This window comes from Perca fluviatilis, chromosome 1 (assembly GCF_010015445.1).
Source record: "Perca fluviatilis chromosome 1, GENO_Pfluv_1.0, whole genome shotgun sequence".
NCBI lineage: Eukaryota > Metazoa > Chordata > Actinopteri > Perciformes > Percidae > Perca > Perca fluviatilis.
This window is the reverse complement of record NC_053112.1, coordinates 29,297,183-29,318,901: the sequence shown is the minus strand read 5'-3', so window position 1 is coordinate 29,318,901 and position 21,719 is coordinate 29,297,183. Positions and strand designations below refer to the sequence as shown.

General features: G+C 41.4%; 1 protein-coding gene and 1 long non-coding RNA gene across 5 annotated transcripts in view; one reads left to right on the top strand and one right to left on the bottom strand.

Annotated features, from left to right (window-relative positions):
• The window catches only part of rnf24 (ring finger protein 24), a 30,158-nt gene extending 20,946 nt beyond the window's left edge, over positions 1-9,212 (top strand). For 3 of the 4 annotated variants that reach the window (XM_039798227.1, XM_039798236.1, XM_039798219.1), the window contains exons 5-6: positions 6,635-6,714; positions 8,699-9,212. In XM_039798227.1, coding sequence (XP_039654161.1) covers positions 6,635-6,714; positions 8,699-8,840 — 222 coding nt within the window. In that variant the 3' untranslated portion in view covers positions 8,841-9,212. Of the gene's footprint in view, positions 1-6,634; positions 6,715-8,698 lie in introns of those variants that run through there. The other variant, XM_039798238.1, reaches the window with a different exon arrangement.
• Positions 9,213-19,682: 10,470 nt separating this feature from the next.
• Positions 19,683-21,506, bottom strand: LOC120575051. The gene is made up of 3 exons (XR_005641948.1): positions 21,418-21,506; positions 21,173-21,226; positions 19,683-20,004 (listed from the first exon to the last, which is right to left on the bottom strand). It is a non-coding gene; the product is annotated as an uncharacterized LOC120575051 (long non-coding RNA).
• Between the last annotated feature and the right edge of the window lie 213 nt (positions 21,507-21,719).

Here is a 21,719-nt window from a genome sequence, read left to right as displayed (position 1 = left end):
AAACGGTTTTGGGGGAGATTAGTTAGTAGATCTGCTTAGAAGTGGACTTTTCCTATAACTACGTTCCTGTAACTACTTGGCTATTGTGGCTTGCCTTTCATTCAATTCACTCTCACAATCTGTGTGTAACTAGTGTCTGTTTAACTAAGGCAGGAAATCATTATGTGATAGGCTTCTCGGACTAACTTCTATTGTAGATAGAAAAGCTCAAAAAGAATCAAAATGTGGTTATTTGGTTAAATAGAAATTCTCAGCAATGAAGTGATTACATCCAAAAACAAACAACTAAGACTAGGCTGTGTGACACTACACATTAAATAATAACAAGTAAAAATGTCTATATGTACAATACAATATATGTCTGTATCTATTATGGTTACACTTTCTCTTATCTATTTGGAGAAAGATTCGTATAGCTAATGCAGCAGAAATCTTTCTACAAAATACTAAAGAAAAAAAAGTTCAGCATAGGGGGCTCAAACTTAAGGTGGGCTGGCTTTAAGGTGGACCAGCTATTCTCATTTTAGTGACAAGCCAAGTTTGGAATCACTGATCTCTCCCTTGCCAACCCAGGGAAAGCCCCGTTTAGCCACAAAACCTAAACAGGATATTTTGTTTTATGATCCCTAGTTATTGATATGCACTTTCTTCATGTTATAAAAGTAGGCACAAACTAGTTAGTTACTTGTGTTTTTCACTGTGGCCCTGTTACCTAATGAGAGGAAACAATGCCGAAAATGTATGATTTATGGACTTTTTCAAATGTTTTGCAAATAAAGAAAGACATTACTTTTTCAAATTCCCAGTGTTGAAAATATGATTGTCATAGAAACATTGTTTTATACATATCATATTGATTTAGGTAAAATCAGTTATCAGCCGCAACTGCAATGTTTATATCGGTTGTTGGTATCGGCCAATGTGTTCATATCCGTGCATCCCTATAATTAACCACACTTACTATATATTCTCTCATTAGTTGTGCAATCGTCATTTTAATGTTGAATGGGTGAAGTGAAGATAACATTGTGGGTAACATTTGCCTACTGGTAGTCTCCCATTTCCAGACCTATCTCCACAGCGAAAAGGAATAAACCTCTGCATATGTGCGCCCGCTCTACCAACTGAGCTAACCGGCCACAGGTGAACAAGCTTTAAGGGCGTTTTCACACCTATAGTTTGTTTGCTTTGGTTCGAATCAGTTAATGAGTTTGTAAACTTGGAGCGATTTCCCCTTGGTTCAATTTCGTTTCACACCTGGAAAAATCCATGGTTGACGGTTCGTTTGTTTAAATATCACAACACATGTCCATCATAACATTAACGGGAACCTGTGGTTAACTGTCTTTTCGGAGTTAAACTCCACAAGCGTGGACACACACACACACACACACACACACACACACACACACACACACACACACACACACACACACGTCCACAGCGCTTGTCTAAATTATGACAAATATGCTATATACATTAGATTTAGTATTTAGTTCATACTTTTTTTGGTGTATTTGTTTTCTGATTTTAATGCTATAAAGACTGTTGCCGTGCTTGCATCACTCCCTTACCCCTCCTATAGTCCCTATGGCCACTTGGCCAGTGTGAATGCAAATGGCAAAACGGTTTTGGGGGAGATTAGTTAGTAGATCTGCTTAGAAGTGGACCTTTCCTATAACTACGTTCCTGTAACTACTTGGCTATTGTGGCTTGCCTTTCATTCAATTCACTCTCACAATCTGTGTGTAACTAGTGTCTGTTTAACTAAGGCAGGAAATCATTATGTGATAGGCTTCTCGGACTAACTTCTATTGTAGATAGAAAAGCTCAAAAAGAATCAAAATGTGGTTATTTGGTTAAATAGAAATTCTCAGCAATGAAGTGATTACATCCAAAAACAAACAACTAAGACTAGGCTGTGTGATGACACTACACATTAAATAATAACAAGTAAAAATGTCTATATGTACAATACAATATATGTCTGTATCTATTATGGTTACACTTTCTCTTATCTATTTGGAGAAAGATTTGTATAGCTAATGCAGCAGAAATCTTTCTACAAAATACTAAAGAGAAAAAAGTTCAGCATAGGGGGCTCAAACTTAAGGTGGGCTGGCTTTAAGGTGGACCAGCTATTCTCATTTTAGTGACAAGCCAAGTTTGGCATCACTGATCTCTCCCTTGCCAACCCAGGGAAAGCCCCGTTTAGCCACAAAACCTAAACAGGATATTTTGTTTTATGATCCCTAGTTATTGATATGCACTTTCTTCATGTTATAAAAGTAGGCACAAACTAGTTAGTTACTTGTGTTTTTCACTGTGGCCCTGTTACCTAATGAGAGGAAACAATGCCGAAAATGTATGATTTATGGACTTTTTCAAATGTTTTGCAAATAAAGAAAGACATAACTTTTTCAAATTCCCAGTGTTGAAAATATGATTGTCATAGAAACATTGTTTTATACATATCATATTGATTTAGGTAAAATCAGTTATCGGCCGCAACTGCAATGTTTATATCGGTGTTGGTATCGGCCAATGTGTTCATATCCGTGCATCCCTATAATTAACGACACTTACTATATATTCTCCCATTAGTTGTGCAATTGTTATTTTAATGTTGAATGGGTGAAGTGAAGATAACATTGTGGGTAACATTTGCCTACTGGTAGTCTCCCATTTCCAGACCTATCTCCACAGCGAAAAGGAATTAACCTCTGCATATGTGCGCCCGCTCTACCAACTGAGCTAACCGGCCACAGGTGAACAAGCTTTAAGGGCGTTTTCACACCTATAGTTTGTTTGCTTTGGTTCGAATCAGTTAATGAGTTTGTAAACTTGGAGCGATTTCCCCTTGATTCAATTTCGTTTCACACATGGAAAAATCCATGCGTACCAAAATGCGTCCAAATCATGCAAGAACATTCACTCTGCTTATTGGTCAGATGTGTCTGGGGCAGGAGCAAGAAAGTTAATACAGGAAGAAGGTCCTGTGTTCTGGACTAGTGCATATTTCATGCATCTCTATGGTCAAACCAGCTAATTTCATTTAAATAACCAGACATTATTTCGCGAGCGACATTACTACGTCTGCTCTGGTCACCAAGACTTCGCTCTGCTCTGCCGGTGTATCCAACTTTAGCGGCGGCTGGTTTGACCATGGAGATGTGAGTGATGGACGCCAAGCTTGACTGCTGTCTGTTTCTGTGCTAAGCACACCTGACTACACGAGACATTAGCTCAGATTGCGGAGTATATATAGTTGGTGCGGTTTGAGGTCGGATCACGTTCTCACCACAAACCAACCGCTCCAGAGTTCAACTGATAGTGTACCGAAACCACCTCATCAAGCAGGTCTCAGTACGCTTATTTGATCCTCTTTTGGTGCACACCCAAGTGTGATTGCTGCGTTCTCACCTGCCCAAACGAACCCCACCATCTGGGCAAACAAACTCTAGTTTGAAAGTGCCCTAAAAAGTCATATAAGACATATGTATGGTGCAGTGGTATAAGCACCCCCTCCATCCCATCTGCCAGTCTAAATCAGTAAACCTAGGGGAAACACTGGCCTTGGTATAGTATTCTCTGATTAGCCTAAAATCTTCTATGCTGCAGGATTTGCTTTGTAATTCTAGAATAACTATTACATTTCCCCTCTCGTCTGAAAGTCATACATTTAGCAACCACAGGATTGTATCCCGTTGTTTTATATTTCTGTCCATATGGGCTAGAGGAAATTATTTCACATTTTATACCTTATCTTAGAGTAGTCGTATCGGACATTATAAAGTTCATTGCTGTTTTCATTTTGATAATGTTTATAGTGCTTTGGGTATTAGATTAAATTGAAGGCTTCTTAATATTTGTGCCAAAGTATAGGTATCTCTGTGTTGAATGTTGACAATAGTAATTTATTTTCAGAGTGATGCTTTGTGAAGAGTTTATTGCATGTTTTTATTGTGTAAAAATCCAGTTTAATGTCCAGTACGCCATTTATCTTTACTAGTATCTTTTCTGTCCTTAATATGGGGTTTTGGTCAATAGTTTGTCCGTGTGTCACTATCACAGAACTAATGTGATTTTTGTGTGTGTTGCCACTTGGAATTGAATGATTTTATTTTATTTTTTTTACAACGATTGCAAATTAGTGACCAGAATGTAAATGTATTGCCAAATTTTTAAATGAGATTTGCCTGTCCTGCAGGCCTGAGTTACATACATGGTTTCGAGGCACAAATGTTTACAAAGTGTGTGGAAAGACAAAAATGGAAGAAGGTAGATGCAGATCTGCAGAGGTGGTACCAAAGATGAGAAAGGGCAACGTATCCTCGTCACTAGAGATCCAGAGAGAGAGGGCCTGTTGGTCTAATTACCCACTTAAGTTAAAGGCTTACTTAAAACCCTTTTCGTTACCGATATTCAACCAATTTTGTATTGTAATAATGTTGGTAGTATGTGTAAATGAACCATGTTGAACTTTCCTCCATTTTACCAGTGCCCAGATCTCCCTACTTATAGACTAACAGAAAAACCACCAAGTGATGTGTTTGACCAAAATGCGTCACATGGAGGTTTGCTGCTGGCTCTAGGGCTGTTACTTGAACTATAAACTGTACTTCCGCATATGGACACAAAGAGTATAGAAGCGGATCGAGAGAGAGAGAGAGACGCTCCTCTCTCTCTTTTTTTAAAAACTCAGACCATACTCAGATTAAGTGGTAAAACTAGGCAGGGCTGATCAAATAGAAGATTCGGTCACTGTATTGTATTGCCTATTTCTCGCCCCAAAATATTTTCAGAAACATATTTTAGTGCACTGTTTGGCTGAAATACAATTGAAACAAAGTGGGTGCCATACTGTTTACTGTACTGCAAAAACAGAGGCTGAAAAAACAAAGATGAAACGGTAAAACTAGGCAGCGCTGTTAACTGTATTGCCTATTTCTGGCCTAAAAAAATGTTTTCAGAAACATTCACCCCCTTCACCATGAGAGGGGATGTGCTCCTGGAACGACCTCCCTGCCACCACACCCTGCAGCCCTCCTCCTCCCCTGTGACTGCCCGGGCCGGCTCCACTCTGCACACCTCACCTTTTAATGCTCCTCACGCTAAATGTCTAACATTCACACTCCCATTCAAGAAAACAACAACCAAATCAACTAGGAATAGGGCCAGGTGGGGTGCTCTGTGGAGGGCCCAAAGAGGCCCTGCGCAGTCGCACCCCACCTCTTTTAATGCATCACATATTAGAGGAGGCACATAATCAGTCCATAGGAAGGGCGAGGGCGGCGCTTGAGGGGAGACCTGAATAAGTTCACCCTTCTGCTCCGCACCTCTTTTAAAGCACCTAGACGCTAGAAGGCACACATATCACGGGCAGGGTGGGGTGTGTAGATGGGTTGGTCAACAACTGTTGTCTGGGATGGGGAGGGCGGGATTGGGGTGGTTCTGGCATTGTGCGCCCTTGGACGCCCCAGTCCTCCCCAGTCCTCCCCAGTCCTCCCCCCTCAGAAGCCCAGTGAGCCCTGGCTCGTTCACCTTGTGCCTCAATTCCCATAGACAAATACCCCTCCTACCAAGCTCCACCCACACCCATAGTGGTCTAGGTAGTGATGTAGATCAGAAAATAACACGATATGTATGAATAGACAGTCTATGTAAATGCTGAGCTGTAGTGTGGAGTCAATGTACAGTCGGTGCAAAGTGTGGTCTAGATGTCGATGTGGATCAGTAATAACACAGTATACGTGAATAGACAGACTATGGTTCATTGCTCCGGTGTGGCACAGTGGATTCTAGTAGTTGTAGGTTTTGCCAGATTCCAACTGTGAGTGAGACACCATAGACAGGTCCAAAAATCATCAGAAGAGAAAGCTAAGAGCCACCATTCTGTTCCTTTCATCCTTCCTTATCGATCCACCTCTATAAAGTAGAGCTGGGAAAAAGAGAATCTGTGTGGCTAAAGGAGTAACAGTTGCAGGGTTAGACAGCCAAATGTGCCAAAGTAAAACTTCTTTTATGGAAATGTTACCCACTGGTTGGATGAAGTTTTGTGATGGGAATGCTGTGCTGTGTTTTTGCAGGTTTTTACCTATTTTCTCACAATTTGAAATGTCCAGTTCCCTAAGATTTGTTTTTGTTGTCATTACAACTCTAATGTTGTTCTGGAGAGGATGTAGTCAGCCCTGTGCTACCTACATTATATATGGTGTTGCCAGTCACCTAATTTTATTAATTGCCAAAATGAGTTTCCCTGACCGGGTGTCCGGGCTTACCTGTAAGAACAGGGTGACAGGCTCTGACATCCGGCAACAGCATTGCCACTAAAGGAAGCCTCTGACCACTAACTGAACAAGTCCCCAGTGTGAGTTAAGTCAGAGTTGTATAACAGAACACAGTTGGTCAGTTGCCGCTCTGTTGTTTGTGTCAATTTTTTGCAGATGTTGGCCACAGTTGTCGTTTTCCATGAGTGCTTGACCTTGGTTGTTTGGATAGTTTGTTTCCAATCTGCCAAGACAAAGTTCAGATTTAAGACTGAAAGAACCAAACACCAGAGAACAACCAACAAATTCGAAATTGTTTCATGCCCTCCTCAAAAAATATCTGTAACTCCCCCTCTCCCTTTCAGATTTGTGCGGTGTGCTTGGAGGAGTTCAAACAGAAAGATGAGCTGGGGATTTGTCCGTGCAAACATGCTTTTCATAGGAAGTAAGTATAAGGTTTTGTTGACATTCATGGACACACACACACACACACACACACACACACACACACACACACACACACACACACACACACACACACACACACACACACATGCACACACACACCGAGGACACATGGATTAGTACAGATTTCCTTAACAAAGGAGAGATTTCAATGCATCTTTACCCACTCTTAGGCATTTTAACCATGACACAGTGAACAGTTGTAAAAAAAAATAAAAAATAAAAATAAAAGAGTTTGCATGGACAGAGAGCATGTTAGTGACGACCATAACAAAAAGTTAATAATTAAATATTTTTGTACATAAAACTAATGCCAGTTGTGTGAAGTGTGGTGCTACACAGGACATGATATATTGCATGACCCAACTTTACCCCACACACCTCCCCCCGTGCCCTGACCATTTCAACTCAGATGTTTACATCGGCACGACACCTCCCTTGTCTAGTGTGCCCCCCTCCCATTGCTGCAAGAGTTGTCACCACTCACTGAACACTCCTTTTGTGTGTGTGCAAGTAAAGCCATGCTGTTATACAAAGAAAACACACATTCCAAGCAGACCATTAACAAAAACATTCAGTGGTGAAGAGCATGCTATCTTCTCATCATTGATTAACTACTTGATCAATAGTTTACTCTAAAAAAGTAAAAAAAAAGACATACCAATTACAATTCCCCAGAGGCCAAGGCAAAGTCTTTAAATTGCTTTTTTTTCTGGTTAACAGTCCAGAAAAGATAAAAAAAAAAAAAAAAAAAAAAAAAAAAAGAGGTATTTAATGTAATTAACAATGATATAAAACACACCCACATTGGTAAAGCTGGAACACAAAAACTTTTTTGCACTTCGCATTCATTTAATAAGTTAATTGAGTGCTTGTTTCAGCTCCACATTTAAGTTACTCCTAGATAAACTGTTTTTGTAAAATGGAGAACAAGAATAGAGAATGTAATAAAACTGCACAGCGCCTGCCTCTGTCAGATTGACAGTAGAGCCTACTAGCACCACAGCTGGAGAGCAAAACAATTATAATGTTTGGCCTTATGCAATTGATTAGAGTCACAGTTGTTCATAAGAAAACGTGTGAGTTGAACATATTTAACTGCAGTATGTGCATGGCTACTACATACTCTCTCCTCCTCACCCCATGATTTAGTACTCTTTTGGGGGAGGGGAGTGAAAGCAGCCCTGAGCCACTGAGGACTACAAGGTAAATAGCTCCAACTGCCAGCGCAGAGGAGCTTACATACCACTGACCATCCACACAAAATCTAATCTTTTTTATGACACACTCTGGTGTAATTGAATAGTGGCTGTAAAGGTTTGTAGTTTGCTTCTTCACAGTAAAGTTTTCATGGTGAATAAAAGTCTAAACAGCCAAAGAAAATCAAACCACTCCTACAATGTAAAACCCTTCTCTGCTAGCCATCTGTTTTATTAGGTAACAAAATCTGCTATACAATATTAATATATGTAATTTTTTTTAACATAAACAGACACTTATGAAAGCTTCTCTTCAATTTGTTTAAAAAGAAAAGTGTGTCAAAAACATGCTCTCTGGTGGACAAACTATGTAATGGCTGTACCGTTTTCTAAATTATTGCAAACGCGCATTTGCCGTTTCTTTACTGTAATTTCTTTTTACTTATTTGCCGGGATGTGTGCCAATACAATATGTTTATGATAAGCTAAATTCATCGCGAATAACAGATAATACTATTATACGTAATATTATGGCAAAATATAACCCTTAAGCAGAAGCCTGTCAGGCTCATAAGCAGATGCAAGTGTCGGCACGTTAATTGTGTCAAAACAATGTGGCTTAATATATGGGCTAGGAAAGTGACTTTGAATAACCTTTTGTGTGTCAAGTTAACCCAAGCTAACCCAAGTTTACATTTACTGTACCCATTCATCTCCATCTTCTTGGCCCCAACCATATGCTAAGTGGTTTTACTTTGTTTCCAGGTGCCTCATTAAGTGGTTGGAGGTGAGGAAAGTCTGCCCGCTCTGCAACATGCCCGTCTTGCAGCTCGCCCAGCAGGCCGGCAGCACGGACCCCCCCGTGCCAATACAGCAGCCTCTACCCGGCATCGAGAACCTGGTGTAGAAGAGCCAACCCCTCTCTTTTAGTACACTACAGACACACAAACACACATCCCGTCACTCATACTCTCACCTGTACAGCTACACCTTTGGTATGAGTCTGTGGATAAACTGGAGTTCATGCGCAGATACTCATAAAAAACTGTGACTGTGCAGCCATCGTCACCTCTCGTATTCTTGCATTGGTTCACAAAAAAGGTTTCCTGATATCAGTTCTAACTGATAATCAACTGTTTTCATGTTTGTTTGTTTTTTTCTTTTTTCATGGACAATGAAGAAGAGTTGATTTAGGAGAAGTTTCCTTCTTGGCCGAGATGTGGTCGATAACTTTTTCTCAACCAATGCACTTTTCTGGGGACACCAGCTAAAGACCAGGAGGGGAAACAAAAAAGCCAAGAACTACAATACACTAAAATATACATTTTCTTTATTTTTTTTAACAAGCACTTTACGAGAAGGCAAAACTTTAATTGCTTGTGATCCTAGTAGCAAGGTTATGTTTTATATTTTATCATTAACTATTATTTCTATGTACTTTTCCAGCCACATAGGTTTTTATTTTGAATTAGTAAACTTGATTTTTAAAACAAAAAAATAAATCTTAAAGGGACAACAAAACCTATGTCGGTAGAGAGATGTCAGGAAATTTGGACAATGCTTCTAGTTTTAATTAAACACACTCAAGAAATTAAGCTCAAAGCAACCTTGAGACTTTATGTCTGACTAAATGTGAAGGGTTTGAATGTGTTGAGTTTTTCACACTAAGCCTATAGAATTTGTTCCCTCATCACCTGTTTTTTTTTCTTTTCATTCATCACAATGTGACTGTTGTTATTATTCTATTTTCATTATTCTGTCTATACAGGAAGGTGATACAGTGAACAAATTATATTTTCACTAAACAAATTTCCCGGGTAACATCCCCCATATACGAGCGCAGACTATATGCTGTCACCCGAGGCATTACTCAGAAAAAAAACTATTCAGGACCCATCCAACAGATAATTTCAAAGTAACTTCTTCAACTACTGTGATTATCTAAACCAGTATTAGTGTGTAACACCTGGTGCTTTATCTTTAAAAAAAAAACATTTTACAGAAGAAACTCCAGTAATGAGGCAATATTAAACAAAGATCTATAACATGTAACAAAAATGTTCCAGTTTTATTTTGCTCTGCTGCTGCATCATTTTATTTTATTGAAGCTGAGCTGTGTGGATGTTACAGTGGCTTTGCTTCACATTAAGGAGACACAAAACAAAATGTCAAAACAGTCCTGTTGATTTATCTTTATCTAGCATTACATATCCTGCTAGAAAACCATCGATAATTCAATTTAGGAAGAGACCAGGATGAAGTAGACTTTTGCCTCCTTCACTGTTATGCTCCTAACTAAAAATGTGCTGCATACACAGTTGCAGTTATTTTTGCTTTTGGCCCAATAGAGTGTTTGTATTTATTTTTGTATTTATTATACTTTCTTGGTACAGCTGCATTAGGTGAATGAGTTAGCAGAATCATCAGAATCGGCACATCTTTTGGTCAAGATACACACTACTTTGTAAAACACATGCACACAGGGAGGGGCCATGCCACCTGGGCTGCCAGAGAGTCAGTGGTCAGCAAGTTGTAATGAAGCAGCATTTTCATTCATGCACACACATACATGCATAAAGGGCAGTTCTGCTTTTTGCCTGCAGTATTCTGGTGCTTTCGCCCCTCTCCCTCTTTCTGTACGGTACAGAGGGCTGTTTGTTTTGTGCCACACATACAGTAACTCTGAGCCTGGCCAGCTTTTGTGGTTATGTTTTTTGTCCTCATCCCTTGTTAGCTGCATCTGGTAAATGGGTTGTGGGTAATTGTGCTGATCTAAATGGGTGGCTTAACAAAGAAAAAGCTGTGCGTCAGAGTGATGAACCTAAGATAAATTGGAGATTTTGTGATATGTATTGCCAATTGTCATACATTCTTATTATAGGCACAATGTAAACAAAAGAGTAGTCCCACTGTAAAAAAAAAAAAACTAACACAATGAATACATTAGACAACATTTAGATTTAATTTTACAATGTGTTCTGGTGCTGTAAAAGGTGTGTTTACATGTTTGATGTTTACAAATATTACTGATGGAAAAAAAATAACTAAACAGGCTTATATTTTCAATTCTGATTGGTTTAGAACCAACAATTTTCATCTTACTTAAATATCTTTGTGTATATACTTAAAATTAAACATATTAATTGTGCCTTTAATAACACAAAATTCCCAATTAGACTTTATTCTCTAACACCAAACACTCTCAAGGACAGAGTAACACATGGATGGTTTTACAAAGTGACCATGCGTTTCACCTTCTATGGCAGATGCGCTTTGTTACTCTGTGGTTTGAATGTTTCATCTCTGCTGAATGTCTGCCCACACCCCACAGTGATGACCTTTTTGGTTGGGTCAGAGCGTGCAGCAAGGTGAGAATGTCAGCAGAGCTCAATCAGGATTTCTCTATCCTGTATGTAGCGTATTAGTCTGTTGTTCCGTGCACTTATCCAGGTCCAATCCTCTGACATTAATGCAGCACTATGCCACCACTGATGAGAAGCTATTTTAGAGCAACTTCAAAGAAAAATATTATCCACATTAGCCTTATTTGAACAAAAAACTGCCACAATTTCAAAATAAAAGGCCAGGGCTGTTTTTAATTGACCTTATCCCAACCCTTTTCACTCTACAGTAAATTAACAATTAACTTTGTGATCAGAAAATCATTTTTATTGCCTGTTAAAGAAGAGGTTGTGGCTTTATGTTGAAGAAAATCAGTAACCTAAGCTTCATTATGGTGTGTGATGTACAGTATTTCGTACCTTTTTGCTTCTAAGTCTTTGGTTGAACTTATATCTCACTGCAAATTTTACAATATGAGAACCAACATTCTCCTTCATACCATTATTACCAAAAACCATACATGGGCAAGTATGTCTGCCACTGTCCCTAAAAGACAACCTATTTTGTAGCTCAGTGCTAATAACGCAAGTCTTAAAGCTTTGTCTTGGAATGTAGGTTCACAAGAGAGAGACAAGAATAGGAGGAGATGTAATTTGAAAGCATGCCTTTTTGCATAGTCCAGTTGCCACTGATATCACCATTGTTAAATGTATGTAGACCATAGTATCAGTAGTAGTGTATTTATACATAGGGTGCACAACAAAAGGCCCCTTCATATAAACTAAATGGCAGCTGAACACTTCCTGCCATTTGGCCATCTTAAGTGTTTGATTGTAAACACTTTTAGCCTTTCCACCTGAACTTCCCCGTTTCCTCCCTGTGTGCCGTCCTAATCCCACTGAAAACAAAGTGCCAACCCAAAATTAACTGTTATAAATCAAAGTCCCAGCCAATAAGAAAGAATGTTGTAAATGTAAACAGGATAGGGGAAGAGTCTCTGTCATATTATGGCCAAAAAAGAATGGAAACTGAGCCAGCCATAGTAATAAATGGCTTCCCGCCACTGAAATCACTATTGATGTCCGTGCTGCTTCTGAGAGAATTCTAATTATCAATAGACAAGACACAATCAGATGAAATACGACCGTCAGGAACACCGCTTCACATTAAAAGTATACTGATACTGAATGATGGCATCAGAGAAACATTTATACGATTGTCCCTTTTAGGGCACAATGTTTGATGGCAGACAGTGTTCTGGAGGAATATGACAATACTGTGTTGTAAAAAAAAAAACTGTGGTACCCACATCCTCTGTAGAGGAGGGGTTTCATTATATTTAAATGGTTGGTTTTAGCGACCAGACCATTAATGATTATTAATCTCTATCACTGCCTCCCTGAAGTGAACTTTCCTCTTGTTCTTATTGTGTGTTATTTATTCCTCTGGAGCTCTCGTAGTGCCCTTCCAACACTCCTCCCCTACCCTCACACACCTTTTTGTTAACACTGATTATGTTTGTGGACTCTCACAGACATTGTTTGTAAAACTAAGAATTCTGCAGCAGAATATTTTTGGAGACAATTGCTGTACAGTATTTGTAAGCTCTATTTTTGTATATTGCTATTTTAAAAGAAAATAATATGCTTTTTTTTCTCCTTTTCTTGTTTTTGCTAATTTCATGTTTATTCATTTGAAGAAAATGTTGCATGTGACTGACTTGAACTGTAAATAAAATTTCCAAGTTTTGGAAAGATTTGAGTGTTTTCCTTGCATACACAGTCAAAATTAAAATTCTTTTCCGCCTTTAATTTTTGACAGGACAGCTAGGTGAGAGAGAGAGAGGGAAGACCTGCAGGAAGTTGTCACAGGTCGGATTCAAACCCTGGACCTCTGCATTGAGAAATAAACCTCAAAGCATATGTGTGCCTGTTCTACCCACTGAACCAACCTGGCCACCATTTAAAACAATTCTACCCTGAATATGATCCAGTTATGTAATACTTCAGGTATACATTTGATGCAAAATTGTTGTTATATTTCTAACTCGTACAGTTACACAAATGATTTGTTGTACCGATTCATTTTTTGGCCTTATCACAAATGTGCTCAGAAGTTATCTTTGACTTTATTTAAAACTGTTGACCAGAGACATCCATAAAGATTGTGCCATACCGCCACCCTGTGGTTAAACGGCGTTAGTCCAAATTATCTGCATTAGCCTACTGGTGTAGGCCTACATGAAGACCTTATTCACATTTTCCTAACGACATGTGTTATGCTGAAGCATATATATATTATATATATTAGGGATGCACGATATTGGATTTTGGCCGATATTCGATATGCCGATATTTTCAAACAAATTTTGGCCGATACCGATGTATATACACATTTCTCCCCTGATATACTGTATATACACTTTAATTCTACTGAAGAGAAATCCAAGTATCTCTCCTGTACTACCTTTACCTTATTACACTCATGTGTTGTAGATAAGGCAATACACAAGACAAACAACATTTGATTCTACCATAAATGTATAATTTTACAAATGTAAACAGACGTTCACCCCTGAAAAATACTAATAGTTAAATTATTTCACTTGGAGAAGAATAAATTATATGCCAGTGCCATATTTTATTTTTAAGTTCAGACTTCAAACTTCAGTCCTTAGGAGTAAAATAAATAAAAATACATTTTCAAATAAAAAGTGTACATCATCTCCAACTTGAACAGGTCTGCCAAATGCCTTACATCAGAGGCAACGCTAAACAGCCGTTCACTGTCAACACTAGCACGACATGCACTCGTTCTCTTTCTATTTCCCATTTCACAAATGTATTAACAAATGCAGATGCAATTGCAGCTGCTGTGTGAGAACCGGAGCATTCCTGTGAGTGTTTGTTCGGACAACTTTTTTAAGGGTGAAGTATTCGTCTATCCACTGGGCAGTGAGGCTCAACATGCTAACAGGACTCACGCTTGATGTCCAAATGTCCGTGGTAAAGCTAATGTGACTAGCGCCGCAAGGAGCTTTTCAATGTGACTGGCGACAACACTCTGGAGTTCAGATAAGGCCACATCAGAAAAGTAGCGCCGGGTAGGCATAGCATACCGCGACTCCACCACGCTAAACGGCTGGTAGGTTATCAAGAGCAATACATTCAACGGTTTTGTCGTTAAGCCCTTTTACCTTTGGGTGGTCGCTGCTATATTTTCTAGCTTTGTCAAAGGACTGAAGTAGAGGCTGCTGATGGGTTTTTGCCGGTGTTTTTTCTTCTTACTTTTCAAAGTCTCGGTGCTGCTCAGGATGACGGCTCTTGAGATGCGTAATCATATTTGTAGTGTGGAACACCCCTCCTCGCATCACTTGTGCTTTACAAGTACTGCAAATAGCAAGTTTGTTATCGGTTTTACATATCTCGAAATACCTCCACACAGCTGACATGTTGGAAGTTTAAGTTGCTGGCGCTCATGCTACGTTCATGGTCGTCATGTGTGCATAGTAAACAAGCCACCCTATCGGCAAGGCTCATCGGCAGAAATATTCATATCTACCGATGATGATCATTTAAGCTTTTATCGGCTGATCCCGATGTCGTGCCGATATCATCGTGCATCCCTAACATGGGCCCACTACCTGTGGGAGGAACCGCTGGGGTTGGGTGCGCTGCCACATGGGTGGCAGTGAAGGTCAGGGGCCTTGACGGACCAGACCCGGGCAGCAGACGCTGGCTCTGGGGATGTGGAACGTCACCTCTCTGTGGGGGAAGGAGCCGGAACTGGTGCGGGAGGTGGAGCATGACCGGTTAGATCTGGTGGGGCTTACCTCTACGCACAGTCTCGGTTCTGGAACCATACTCCTGGATAGGGGTTGGACTCTTTTCTTCTCCGGAGTTGCCCAGGGTGTGAGGCGCCGGGCGGGTGTGGGCATACTCACAAGCCCCCGGCTGAGCGCCACTACGTTGGAGTTTACCCAACGTAGAGGGTCGCCTCCTTACGCCTGCGGGTTGTGGGGGGGGAAAACTCTGACTGTTGTTTGTGCATATGCACCAAACAGGAGATCAGAGTATTCAGCCTTCTTGGAGACCTTGAGTGGAGTCCTGCATGGGGCTCCAGTGGGGGACTCCATTGTTCTGCTGGGGGACTTCAACGCGCACGTGGGCAATGATGGAGACACATGGAGAGGCGTGATTGGGAGGAACGGCCTCCCTGATCTAAACCAGAGCGGTTGTTTGTTGTTGGACTTCTGTGCTAGTCATGGATTGTCTATAACAAACACCATGTTCGAACATAGGGATGCTCATAAGTGTACCTGGTACCAGAGCACCCTAGGCCGAAGGTCAATGATCGATTTTATAATCGTTTCATCTGATCTGAGGCTGTATGTTTTGGACACTCGGGTGAAGAGAGGGGCGGAGCTGTCAACCGATCACCATCTGGTGGTGAGTTGGGTCAGGGGGTGGGGGAAGACTCTGGACAGACCTGGTAAGCCCAAACGGGTAGTGCGGGTAAATTGGGAACGTCTGGAGGAGGCCCCTGTCCAACAGACTTTCAACTCACACCTCCGGCGAGCTTTTCGTGCATCCCTGTGGAGGCTGGGGGCATTGAACCCGAGTGGACAATGTTCAAAGTTTCCATTGCTGAAGCTGGGGCGAGGAGCTGTGGTCTTAGGGTCTTAGGTGCCTCAAGGGGCGGTAATCCACGAACACCGTGGTGGACACCGGTGGTGCAGGGCTGCAGCCTCTGCTGTGAAAGAGGCAAAGCAGCGGGTGTGGGAGAAGTTTGGAGAAGACATGGCGAAGGACTTTCGGTCGGCACCAAGGTGCTTCTGGAAAACTGTTCGCCACCTCAGGAGGGGGAAGCGGGGAACCATCCAAGCTGTGTACAGTAAGGATGGGACACTGTTGACCTCAACTGAGGAGGTAATAGGGCGGTGGAAGGAGCACTTTGAGGAACTCCTGAATCCGACTAATACGCCCTCTATGTTAGAGGCAGAGCTGGAGGATGATGGGGGATCATTGTCAATTTCCCAGGTGGAAGTCACTTATGTAGTCAAACAACTCCACAGTGGCAAAGCCCCTGGGATTGATGAGATCCGTCCAGAAATGCTCAAGGCTCTGGGTGTGGAGGGGCTGTCCTGGTTGACACGCCTCTTCAACATTGCGTGGAAGTCTGGGACAGTGCCAAAGGAGTGGCAGACCGGGGCGGTAGATCCCCTTTTTAAAAAGGGGGACCTGAGGGTGTGTGCCAATTACAGGGGTATCACACTTCTCAGCCTCCCTGGTAAAGTCTACTCCAAGGTGCTGGAAAGGAGGGTTCGGCCGATAGTCGAACCTCGGGTTGAAGAGGAACAATGCGGATTCCGTCCTGGTCGTGGAACAACGGACCAGCTCTTCACTCTCGCAAGGATCCTGGAGGGAGCCTGGGAGTATGCCCAACCCGTCTACATGTGTTTTGTGGATCTGGAAAAGGCGTATGACCGGGTCCCCCGGGAGATACTGTGGGAGGTGCTGCGGGAGTATGGGGTGAGGCGGTCTCTTCTCAGGGCCATCCAATCTCTGTACGACCAAAATGAGAGCTGTGTCTGGGTTCTTGGCAGTAAGTCGGACTTGTTTCAGGTGAGGGTTGGCCTTCGCCAGGGCTGCACTTTGTCACCAATCCTGTTTGTAACATTTATGGACAGGATATGAAGGCGTAGTCAGGGTGGAGAGGGTTTGCAGTTCGTTGGGTTGGGGATCTCATCGCTGCTCTTTGCAGATGATGTGGTCCTGATGGCATCATCGGCCTGTGACCTTCAGCACTCACTGGATCGGTTCGCAGCCGAGTGTGAAGCGGCTGGGATGAGGATCAGCACCTCTTAATCTGAGGCCATGGTTCTCAGCAGGAAACCGATGGAGTGCCTACTCCAGGTAGGGAATGAGTCCTTACCCCAAGTGAAGGAGTTCAAGTACCTTGGGGTTTTGTTCGCGAGTGAGTGGACAATGGAGCGGGAGATTGGTCGGAGAATTGGCGCAGCGGGTGTAGTATTACATTCAATTTATCACACCGTTGTGACGCAAAGAGAGCTGAGCCAGAAGGCAAAGCTCTCGATCTACCGGTCAGTTTTCGTTCCTAACCTCACCTATGGTCATGAAGGCTGGGTCATGACCGAAAGAACGAGATCCAGGGTACAAGCGGCCTAAATGAGTTTCCTCAGGAGGGTGGCTGGCGTCTCCCTTAGAGATAGGGTGAGAAGCTCAGTCATCCGTGAGGAGCTTGGAGAGAACCGCTGCTCCGCCGTCGAAAGGAGGCCAGTTGAGGTGGTTCGGGCATCTGGTAAGGATGCCCCTGGGCACCTCCCTAGGGAGGTGTTCCAGGCACGTCCAGCTGGGAGGAGGCCTCGGGGTAGACCCAGGACTAGGTGGAGGGATTATATCTCCAACCTGGCCTGGGAACGCCTCGGGGTCCCCCAGCAGAATCAGCAGAACCAGAGATCGTCTTTTCTTATTCCAAAAAAAACCTGGCGCCTACATTACTCACAACGCAACTCGACCGTCGATAGTTGGGTCAGGTGTGCTAGTAGCGGGTAGCTAATGTAGCCTGGAGCTGCTAGTTTCAAGCATAGAAAAAAGGAGCAGGCCACAGAGGTCTGGTAAGCTCACTTCTTTCTAACTCCACACCCCCAGAGATTTTTCATTTTTAAACATGCCTTTTTAATTTCTGTTGACGGTTTCACACCATGATTCCTGTATATCAGTCTGTCAGTGACCCTGAGATTTAGCTAACATGTCAGTTCTAACCTACCTATACTCTGTTTTTTTATTTTGCACTCATTGTTTATGTTTTGTCTTATGTTTAGCTTTATCCTGTGTTTGTTTCACCGACCGACCAATTGAATCGTCCTTTGGGGACCTATATAAAGTGATTAATCAGGAGCCATTCATCTTCTCTGAGGGATTCATTGGCATTCACTTTGATTTAAATTACCACAGACAAATTGACGGCAAACATTAACCCATTTCAGCACAGGAGTACGGATTGGTTTCTGGGACTCTAGTCAGAATATAATTGAGCTGCAATTAAGGGGCCCACATTAGATTTTTGACTCAAGGTCCTTAGTGGGTTTATCTGACGATGTTAGCCAGGACTTGTCTTTGATCATTACACACTTCCCTTCATTTGTAATGTAGACAAGCATTTGCTTTGTGTGTGTGTTAAAGGAAACATTTTCATGCTTTTTGTTCTTTTAATGTGGGTGAGCCCTGCTTTTTGAAACGGTGTCACTTTGGCAAATAGTCTCAGTCTCAACAAGTCATTGTGATGGATGGTGACACACCCAGGGTACATTTTGAGGTAATTAATTATAGAAGCCTTTTCTCACTGCCTGATTGTCAAAACAGACATTAGAAGAAACGTAAAATGTGGAAAATTTGATTTTGCAATTACTGAGCAAGGATGAAAGTATGCAGATGATAACTTTTGTGCAGACAGATGTATATAAAAGAGGATGAGCTACAGTATATATATTCTTTTCAAAAGTCGGTATATCAACTTATTAATTTGCTTCTTTAGGCCTATTCATACTGAAAAATAACAAATATTGATCAATATCTTTAAATAATCAGCAGATACTTAAAAAAACCTCCAAATCACAGCCTTTAACTGAAGGTAGATTATTTGCTATATATAGATTAGATATATAATACATTTACACAGAAAATAGTTAAAAGTTTTCCCAAAATATCCCCCCAAAATATTGAAAACACTGGTACAATCAATCAGTCAATACTTTTATAACAGACTCATGGTCCAGATAATGAGTTTTGGCTTAATTAAAGTTTGTAAGAAAGGTCATTTTACCATGCTTTTTAAGGGACAAAAGTGACTGTGAACTGTGCAGGAGAAGCTTTGAAAAATTGCAGTTGAATATTTTTTATTGACTTTTAAAGTGATGACAATAAAAAGACAGAAACCGAGATGTTTCGAATTCTACTTAACATTTATTATTAACATTTTAACACACTGGATCATCTAGATTTTCTAAACCTATCAACACGAGTGCTTCATAACATGACCATTAGGTTATAAATATTAACATAAATGACTGTAAAAATAGATAAAGGCAACACAACCAAGTTACAGTGCAAATGGGAACTTGTAGAGAATAACACTGAAGTGACACACAACCAGACTGCTCATGTACGTGATCCCAGCATGTGCAGCAGCAGTGTTAGTGGCAGTGGTCTTTGTTGCTACGGCAGTTGTAGCTGTGGCGGTCGTGGCTGTGGCGGTTGTGGCTACTGCGGTCGTGGCTAGCGATGCGGTATCGCGTGGTCGTGTACGTAGCGGTCATTAACCGCGGATGCGTTCGGCTACGCGGTTCGTGGCTGCAGCGGTCGTGGCTACTGCGGTCGTGGCTGCAGCGGTCGTGGCTGCAGCGGTCGTGGCTACTGCGGTCGTGGCTGCAGCGGTCGTGGCTGCAGCGGTCGTGGCTGCAGCGGTCGTGGCTACTGCGGTCGTGGCTGCAGCGGTCGTGGCTGCAGCGGTCGTGGCTACTGCGGTCGTGGCTACTGTGGTCGTGGCTACTGCGGTCGTGGCTGCGGCAGTCGTGGCGGTGGCTGTGGTGGTTGCAGTGGCTGCGGTGGTTGCGGTGGTTGCGGCCGTCGTGGCTATTGCAGTCGTAGCTGCGGCTGTGGTGGCTACGGTGGTCGTAGCTGCTGTAGTTGTCTGAGCATTTGCTGATGCTATTAATCAATAAATAATACATTAATATAATAGAAGACTGTGTCCCTTTTCCAAAAATTGCAATGCACTTGAATGGGCTGCACAATTAATCGCAATTTTATCGAAAAAAATGGGCTAGTGCAAACCATTCTGAATTAAATGGTAACTACCGTTTGTTTCAACCTGGACTCTATTTCCCTGTTTTTGTGTGTAAGTGGCTGATAGGAACAACAATCTTTGAAACTGGTCCAGTATTAAGTGTGAACGCTGTAACCGGCAGCCACTCAAAGTGCTTTATTTTGTCACCGATATGCTCCGATTATTATTCTAAGTGTCTGACAACATTATGGAAAGGATCCCTACAGAGAGAGGCCTTTTTAAAACCTTTTTGAGACCTTTCTGTTTAACAAGAAACAGCTCTGAGATTGCTAGCGCTAAACCCACCAGACTCCATTTAAAGAAACAATACTTTTAGTGTGTATTGAGCCAACATATTTTTCACATGTATGTACATTTTGTTTCTGTCGACTTTGATTGAAGTGTATTTTACGATGCTAAAATGACTGTTTATTTACATGGAGTTTGGTGGCTTAAGGGATCGCCATTTCGTGGATGTTTTTGTGTTTAAAAAAAGGATCTTACTCTTTAACAGAAAAATTGACCTCCTTAGAAATCCTTTCCATAATGGTGTCAGACACTTAGAATATTAATCTGAGCCTGTCAGTTGCAAAACAAGCACTTGTATAAAGGTAAATACAAGCTGCACAATTGCCCCATTAACTTTGATTGTAGCTTGTTTTGGCGCTGCCAACTGCAGCGATCTCGCTTAATACTGGACCAATGTCAAAGATTGTTGTTCCCATCAGTCACTTAGACACAAAAACATATGAAAAAAACCCCAGTATTTATCCCTTAAGTATTGTGGTGATGCAGAGACACCTCGGCATACAACTCATATACAGACTAAAGAAAAGTTCTTCGTTTGGTACAGATCCTCGCAAAAATCACCCAATCATTTTTTAAATATTTTTCAATGAAAATTTAAATAATGATAGAAAAATGACCATTCCCTCCAATATCGTGAATCATATCCCAATTGCAATATCAGTCAAAATAATTGCAATTAGATATTTTCCTCATATCGCGCAGCCCTACACTGTAACAACAATAAAAACATGATTGACTTACCAATGAGCAGGAGCTGCATCAGAACTAGCAGAACCATTTTGAATCTCGTTGCATCTAAAAGAAAAAAAGAAAAATTATATTTTCTCACGTGATCAAAGAAAACAGTTCCTTCCACTTACTATGCAGTTTAAACATTAAGACTAAGTCTATCGGACATTTCTAAAAAAAGAAGATAATACTAAAAAATAAAACTGAATAATGCAATAAAACCAGTACACTAAAAGACAGATAATTATTGTACTTACAAAACGTATCTGGATTTGACTGTGTAGCTGGCCTTTGCTGTGATGTGAATACTGCTTTCTCCCAGCTCGCGCTTTAATTAGTTCACCTTCAGATGTGCACTTCTAACTCAAGCTCTGAGTTTGTCACTGCCTTTATACGACAAATGACCTACATGAAAAATGATGTGAAAGACACCCAGCTTTAAACGTGTTCGAAGGATGATCATTCCTTCCACATCGGTCACCTCAGTGTAACAAATTGCTTTGTTTATCCGTGCGTTTTGAAGGATGTCAGATTATTCTACTGCAACTGAAAGAATTTA